The sequence below is a fragment of the Nanorana parkeri genome, unplaced genomic scaffold, assembly GCF_000935625.1.
Source record: "Nanorana parkeri isolate BGI_ZX_2015 unplaced genomic scaffold, ASM93562v1 scaffold380, whole genome shotgun sequence".
NCBI lineage: Eukaryota > Metazoa > Chordata > Amphibia > Anura > Dicroglossidae > Nanorana > Nanorana parkeri.
The window spans coordinates 79,060-87,468 of record NW_017306648.1 but is presented as its reverse complement, the minus strand read 5'-3'; the positions used below and the strand labels follow the sequence as shown (position 1 = coordinate 87,468).

Sequence of the window (8,409 nt, the reverse complement as noted above, 5' to 3'; positions counted from 1 at the left end):
AAAAAAAAAAAAAATCATTAATTTTAATGGTACATGAAAATAGCAGATATATCTACTTTAGCCACTCATTTACACGTATAATTGAAGCAATAGGAAATTTAAATTAAAAGGTGAACTACAGGGACAATTCTGAGTAATCATCTGGCTGTTTACTTGGGGGCTACAGTTGTAAAATGTATCTACCATAATTCATGTGTCTGTTCCTGCCCACACTAGATTCGCACTTCCCCTGCAATAATAATAGGAGTGTATTGACTACTCCTGATGAATGCTTTATAATATAAAATACATAAAGAATCCAAACAGGAAGAGTAGGACCGTTTGTAAAGGTCATTGCAGGTGCGCACATGAGAACTCAAGAGCAAAAATCTCCTCACTAGTGTGCCTTAGGCACAGAAGAAACACTAAGGTAATGGTCAGTCCACCAAAAAGTGATATTTTACCCTACAGATGAAGCTTGGTGGGCTGAGTTGGTCCCTGGACCTTTATGTGGTTTATATTAGGGTTGCACAGATACCAAGTACAGTACTCGGTACAAGTACGAGTACAAGTACAGATACTTTTGAGCTCCAGGACTAGACTAGAGAAAAATTCAGAAGTTAGGAGTCAGCTGTCATTTGTAAGGAGCACACAGAGCTCCCGGGATTAGTACATCTCTGTTTTAATGTATGATTTTGTTTTTATAAATATAAATAAAGGGATGCACGGATACCAGTTTTGCGAGTACGAGTACTGGTACTTGCCGAGTACTTACAAGTACGAGTACTGATACATTTTTGTTTATTGTCATGTGACAGTTTTTCTAAAACAATACAAACTAATGATTTCAGGACAGTGGTGGAGCACCAGAGCCCAGTCCCAGCTGCAACCGCTGGTAGTTCTCATGAAAATGCCAAGTATCTGCACTGGTACTCGAAAAGTATCTGTGCATCCCTAGTTTATATACTCCAACACCAACTCCCACCAGAATACCCAACTCTGTTCCACCTGGAAGTTTTGGGTGCTACTATCCACCTCCTCCTGTTATAATGAATACTGTAACATATAAAAAAAAATATGCAGCAGAGATGGGTTAGAATCCCCCAATGTCCACAGCCGGTGTGCAGACCCAGGAACTCAGTGCTGAGTTACCAACAGAGTCCTCGAGAAATAGAAGAAATTGTCATCTAGTTTAACTCGTTAGCATCCATCAATAATGAAATATCAGTTTTGGATGGACAGACCCTTCAAGAGCTCTTGGATTAGAGTGAAGGCTTAACAATGTATTGTTTAATACAGTGTTAAAGTCATTGATCACAAACCAATAGAGGAAACAATCTTCTGTGAAACATAAAAGCCTTTGGCTTTTTAAAGTGTCAAGCAGCAGATAGATGAGCTCTTTTAGTGGCTTACATGTCTTACAGTGCAACGACAATTACTTACAAATCTACAAATGGGTCCCTTTTCCTGGAAGGCCATGAGTAGGTGCACTTCTAATAAGAATGGCCCTGGTCAGTAACACTGGTATAGTGCCTCAGGCTCATTTTACTTAAGAAATGCATTACAGTAATTGCTTTCTGCCCATTAATTTGAAGCATCACTAGAATTTCTGAGTGACAAGCAGACGCTCTCGCCGAGAGCATTAGCATGTCACACAGTCGCCCTTCTTCCGAGACCACCATGATCTGGTTATCTAGGACTAGTTAGTAGCCTGTAACATTATTATTACCTTCAGGAAATACGTGCACCCATTCACCATTGTTCAACTTTTCTATAATGAAGTCCATTCCTTGCTGATACACACCATCGCCTGCAGATGGTAAGAAAAGTAAAATATAACGTAACACCATCTTAAATCTTGCAATGATGACATTCAATTAATAAACAGGCGTTCCTTTACAAAAATTATTATTTTTAACCTCTAGACATTAGACAGCCATGCACGTTACAACCTGATTGTACAATCCACAATTTACACCAACAACTAGGGATGCATCGAAATTTTGGTCGCTGAAACAGATCGGTCAAAAATTGCACTTTGGCCAAAATGCCGAAAGTACAATTTTTCAGCCAAAATTGTGGTGCATCCATGGTTTCTCTCCACCTCGCTGGGTGCTGCACTGTGTCCCCTCTGACAAGAGCAGTGCCCAGCAAGGAGGAGAGAAACGTTCAGGAGGCCAAGTAAGGTGGGGAGGAGAGCGCTGTGAGCGTGTCACAGGTGGCTGAGTTCTCCTCCCACACCACTCCTCTTGGCCTCCCATGATCCCGCTGTTAGCCGTGTCACAGGTGCCCACTCAGCCTCCTGTGACAGCGAGTAAGGATGGAGAGAGGAGTACCGGCTGATCGCTGACTGTTTGTAAATAATTGAGGACATAGTATGTTTACTGTGTCCCCAATTATGAATGAATAGGAAGTGCTCCACATCATTTCCTGTTCATTCATGATTTTGGACATGGTAACTCATACTATATCCTCAATGTATGAATGGACAGGAACACTCAGTATAGAGGCTTCCTGTTCAGTCAACAGGGGCCTGCAGAAAATTAGATTGAGGACACAGAGTCCTCAAGCTCGCTTTCTATTTCAAAAGGGTAAGATCAGGGGTCTGACTCCTGATATTTCCCCAGAACCCCCAACAGTTCGGTCTGAAAATTCCATTTTGGTGCACCTCTACCAACAACTAGAAGGCCTTGAACTAGAGTTGGTAAACGTTGCTGATCTAGCAAAGAATCGGACGAAAATCTGTCAGTGTAAGGCCATCTTAAAGCAAACCTCTCATGAGAGTCGTCTGAAATGCAAGTTGTCTGGATGCAATGGTGATAATCACTTCTTTCTGCATCATTTACAAGTATAGAGATAGAGATAAGGAACCAAACTTTCTACGACTTTCATTTGCTGTATGCTTGGTCTGGAATTACAATGCATTTTTCTGGTGAGAGGTATACTTAAAGCCGACAGTTTCTGAATTTTTGGGGGGCAATAAAAGGCCATGCAGTATTGTAACAGCCTGCAAATTATAGACTGATAACTTTAGTAAAAAAAACAATTTACAGAAAACAGGAGACCACTCAGATAAAACGAATGAGCAGTGCCCTTCCTACTTACCTCGACATACTGGTACACACTTTCCCAGGCTGAAGAACAACGAGTGGATCTCCTTAGTAAAGCAAATATCGGCAGCTGTAGGGGTCCTGTGGCAAGGACATAGTACAAGGAAGAGGTCTTACAGTAAATAACCCAAGGTGCAAATATTAGTTAAGTTAGATTTTCATTAAACCATAGAAATCTTGAAAGATGAAAACATACCAACGCATCTTGTTCAAATTCCAGAGGTGCTTCAGTTTCAGGATTCCTGCAGAAACAAATCCTTTTAATAAAGGTTCTTTCCTAAGACTTTTACCACTAATGTCACTGAGCAAGGATAATTGATTTGGCTTTGAGATACACCAATGTGTGGGAAGCATGGAGCATTATTATATGATGCTGTTAAGTACAGCTTACCCCAGAGATGTGGGTCATCCATGCAGGACTGGTGGTTGGAAATGGTGAGTAGAGGTGTATCCACTTGCCGTTTTTCAATAAGGTCATACAAGACTTCTTTGTTGTGCACTTTCAGGTGATTCATGTGTTCTGCAGGAATAAATTACAGCTACATTTATTACCACTTAGAGATGTTGTACACAAGAGACACAAACCTCCGGTTTCATAAAAAAAAAAGGAGACATAACTTTTAGGCCCCTTTTAAGCATGTGCAGTATGTTGCGTTACTACATGAACATTACCATACGGTATTTTGTGCATTAACATGCATTTTGCTAAGGCAGCCAATTTCTTTGGACTGGGCTACTAATGCACCAAAACTCAAGCATGTACTTTTTGTTTTAGGCTTTGAGGTGGCATTCAAACTGAATGGCACATTAATCCGCCGCCGATTCTGACTTGGTATGCGTTGCAATGACGCACAGTAAAGTACTATTTACTTCATAGTACTGCAATGAGCAGATTTCCAGGCAGGCATACAACTGACACACAAGCCATTTTGCAGCCAGCTACTGTTTTGAATAATTGCACGCCAGAAACATAGAATTTGTCTTCCTTGTAATCATGGCAGCTGTATTTAAATTTTAGTCACACAGTGCATTTCTGATCATTCTTATTCCATGGCTCCTGTAATTGGCTTGCTAACTCACCCAAAATCAAACAACAGGCATGCCTAGCAATTCTCTTGGATCTAAAATACTTGCAAAAAGTGTTGCAGGTCTAGGAGGATGCTGGGGTGCAGGTTTCCTATCAGAACACGGAGGCTGATTGTGCCATCAGAAAAATGCAAAACACTCCCACTTAGAACTTAAACTGAATGATTTTCGTAAAGTACACTGGAAAGGGCCGGGTCACTCTTATCAAAGCAGGTAGAGGTAAGGGCTTGCAACAACCCATGCTAAATTGTTTAACATATACATAGCCAATTTAGGAGAAAATTCCACTTTAAAAAGTGTCAGTTCATCTTAATTCATCTACGATTTGGAAACATGCTGGCATCTATTTGCTTTTCTTATCGATTTGTAGCTTTCCAATCCCCAAAAACATGGATAAAATATGTCACAGCTTACCAACAGGCTTGTTGCAAAGTGCTTTATCATGTTCACACCATGCTTGGACAAGATCTGGAGCAGATCTGCAAACGCAGTGCATTTTTGCTGTGATTTTGCCACGTTCCAGTGCGTTTTTTGTTCTTAAAATGGGCTTTCAGGTGCACTCCAGTGCTCTTACATGCATTTATATGCATTTCAGACCAGAGAAAATGAGACTAACAGTTTTTTTTCTTCCTTTTGTCTAGACCGGAACAGACTGCGCTGGTGTGAACAGAGCCAAAAAATACCATAGGGATACATTGGGATGCTTTTTTGGTCCAGGAACAAATTGTTCTGGTCTGGACATGGTGTGAACAAGCCCTCAGGAAGGGTCCCTGAGCGCAGGAGCATCCCGAGGCTGGGTGTCACCTGGAGCGGAGACAAGCAGCCGTGACGTCATCACGTATGCGTGGCCATCTTATTGACGCCTGCCTGCGGCCATGTTGGTGGTGGACGCCGGCAGAGAGAGAGAACAGGAAGTTCTATAAAAAATAAAAAAGAACTTTGCAAGAGCTTGTCAGTGAGTTGGCTACATATCTTCTCCACATTGTACAGTTGGGAGTCATTCACCATCCTTCTAAGCATCAGATGATAACAACTGTCACGTAACTCAGAAAAGCCGGAATAGCAGGATGGAATAACTACTGAAGCCGCCGTAATCATATTACACACTGCAGTCTCATCACCTTCCACCCAAAGCAAAATTAATATCTGCTGGTGGAGACAGTTTTTTACACCTTTCTCAGATTTTAGGTGCAGAACTAGGGATACTTACTGGTCCATATCCAGCTGTAGGTACCAACAAGTCCTGTAATAACGGTACTGGTAACATGCCATTGTAATTTCATGTGGGCAGGAAACGGCCATTTTACCACCAAAGGCATCTTTCACAGGTCAGCAGAGATCTAGGGAAACATTAACAAAAAATAAAATAGAAAAATACAGATAAAGAAATCATAATAAGTACAGCAGTAAGAACAATACAATGACTATTTCATTTACCATCATTAGTATCATAAACATCAAGATCACGGTTTTGAAACGGGTAACATTAAAATGCATCATCGCCATTCGCCTATTATTTTTGTGATTTTGTAACCTAATGTCCGATACACAAAGTGGCTTGTAAGGTCACTGTGATGCAATATTATTTCATCTCCACTGCCTATGATGCTGGTGCTGTGTGTAGATTAGAAAATGATAAACCATTATTTATTTTTAAAATTACAGTAGATGACTATTCATAGTAAGAATTGTACAGTAAGGTCATAACATTATTAGGAAAAAGTAACTGTTTATTGTTTGCTGATTTACACAAAACAAAGTCGATGATGATAATAATAATAATAATAATAATAATAATAATAATAACTGCTACAGTGTTACACTAACATTACATTAGGTTTGTTGCTTTTTTGCCACCTGATTCATTGGCAATTTCTGATAAATATTCAGTACTGACCTTGGTGAGGAACGATAAAATCAATATATAAATGTTAAGTAAAATAAAAAACAACTCTAAGTCTGTTGCAGATAAATTCAGGCATTTTTTGTTATCAGTGCTTTGTTTGTGCACAGCAATGAAAAACATCCCTCCCACCCCCAGTGCCTCCTGCCGGGGCAGCAAGTCAGGAAAGTCCGCGGCTTCGGCCTGTTCAGCTGGAAGCCGCATGTCTCGTCTCCACCTCCCAGGAAGTGAGCAGCCGGCTTCTCTCCGGGACCCGCTGCCCGGTACTGAGGGATGTACACCAAGCTGGGTCACCGCTGAGTCCGTACCGGCAGACGGAGGCAGATGAGCCTGGGTGCCGCCATCTTATTCGTCAGGCCACTCACCTGCTGCAAAGGAAGAGTGCGCCCTGTGAAAGGAGAGAAGCTTCATCCAGCCCCGGGTGTCCCTGCTGAGTGTCCTCTACTATACTACTACTGTCACCGTGTTGTGCCTGCACTCTTATCTCCGTCCACTAGATGGAGCACACACACAATATGTCGCCTGCGGCCACAGGGGAGGCTGTTTCATAATTACTAATATTATTATTATTATTATTATTATTATTATTATTATTATTATTAATAATAATTTATTACCCAAACTGAAAACTGTGAAACAATTGAAACGTTTAGTTTATAAAGCAATAAATATGTGACTTTCACCAAACATTCTCTGCTTTTAAATGCACATGGAAAATTCACCTGCAGTGAATGTTTGCTGAATGTCAGGTCCACTTACTTAACCATTTCAGTCCCGGCATGTTCACCATTATTATTTTTCATTTTTCAGTGCTGTTAAAGTTTCACTGAGAATTACTCCATCACACCACTTACCAAACTAACCAAATTATATATCATTTTTTTGCGACAGATAGAGCTTTCTTTTGACAGTATTTAATAACCGCTTTTTGTTTTGCTATGTAAAGAAAAAAAAAAGGAAAAAAATGACAGGAACAACGGTTTCTGCAGGCGCCGGCCACATGCACACAGAGCAAAGGGGATGTGGACTGGCCACTGTACATATACGGCCGATCCACAGCGCCATTGTACTAGAAGGATGTACCCAGGGCCGGATTTACTGTCTCTCTGCTGCCCCAAGGCCAGGTTCCTCAATGCGCCCCCCTACCCACCAACCACCGACCCATGGAGAATGGCAGACCTGCGGGCTGCATACAAGTGATCTTGGCAACATCGCCGAGATCACTTGTATAAAACAAGCAGTGGCTTCCCCGTTGTACATTTAGCTCTGCTTGCCCAAAAGCAGGGCTAAATGTAGAAAACAATTACCCACCCGGCGCCCAGAACTTCATGTCCTGGCCATCGGGAGATAGGAATTCCACACCCCTGCGGCCCCCCTACTCCCTGCTGCCCCGAGGCCGGGCCTTGTGGGAAATCCGGCCCTGGATGTACCTGTACATCCTCCTGTGGCTGCCTATGGGTAGATATGCCCTGTAAGGTAGCCATCCATGGCTTTCGGCCCATTCAGCAGAAATCGGGTATTATTTGACTTTAATAGTCAGTGAGTGGCCCTGCTGACACCACCCAGCTAAACAAAAGTAGATAAAAAAATCATTTGAGCCATGTGAAAAATTACCAGCTGAACAGGGACTGAATCCAATCAGATGCAGTCTCTGTTTAGGTATTTGGGCACCCACTGGTGTTGCAGCTGTCTGATTACAATAACCAAGCTAAACAGTGCGAATGGGGGAACCTTGGGATTTTCTCCTGTCAGCCCCTAAGCTGGCCATACACTGTTCTATTTTTTTTATTCAACCCGTGGGATGAACAAAGATAAATAGAACAGATTCCTCCATTAACGCAATGATCGCATTGATCGAGGAATCCTCAATCTTTTGTCGCTGTCAGAATACTTGAACAGAGGCGGCATCTCATTGGCTGCTTGCAGTGCTCCTTCGAAGATTTTCTGATCGGCTCCTTCAATCAGCTGATCGAGGGATGCCGGTCAAAAGGGTGCCAACAGTGGCACCCACTGTGTGAAATTCACATAATTCATGGCCAGCTTTAGTGTTGGTTGCTTTGATCCATTCAGTCCATTTTGTAATCCAAAGCTGGTTCAGCTGGATCATGTATTTTTTTTCACATACTGTACATTTCCTAGTGTATGGCCAAAGGTCTTCAGCCAATTTTAACCACTTTAGTAAGCTTTCAGGGCTTGTTCATACCATGTCCAGATTATGGGCGGTTCATACCACAAACTCCCAGTTCCAGTGTGTTCGGCCTCTGGAACGCACTGGAACGTAAGCGGGCCGGCTCCCTGTGTTCAGGGTTGGGAAGGGGTGTGATGGTGCAT

At 42.1% G+C, this 8,409-nt stretch overlaps 1 protein-coding gene across 2 annotated transcripts in view; it reads right to left on the bottom strand.

The window, feature by feature from the left end:
• TAZ (tafazzin) overlaps positions 1–6,525 on the bottom strand; it is a 12,822-nt gene extending 6,297 nt beyond the window's left edge. The window contains exons 1-6 of one of the 2 annotated variants that reach the window (XM_018559170.1): positions 6,444–6,525; positions 5,386–5,515; positions 3,481–3,609; positions 3,286–3,331; positions 3,085–3,170; positions 1,709–1,789 (exon numbers count right to left, since the gene is read on the bottom strand). In XM_018559170.1, the coding sequence (XP_018414672.1) occupies positions 1,709–1,789; positions 3,085–3,170; positions 3,286–3,331; positions 3,481–3,609; positions 5,386–5,494 (451 nt within the window). In that variant the 5' untranslated portion in view covers positions 5,495–5,515; positions 6,444–6,525. Of the gene's footprint in view, positions 1–1,708; positions 1,790–3,084; positions 3,171–3,285; positions 3,332–3,480; positions 3,610–5,385; positions 5,516–6,210; positions 6,374–6,443 lie in introns of those variants that run through there. The other variant, XM_018559171.1, reaches the window with a different exon arrangement.
• Between the last annotated feature and the right edge of the window lie 1,884 nt (positions 6,526–8,409).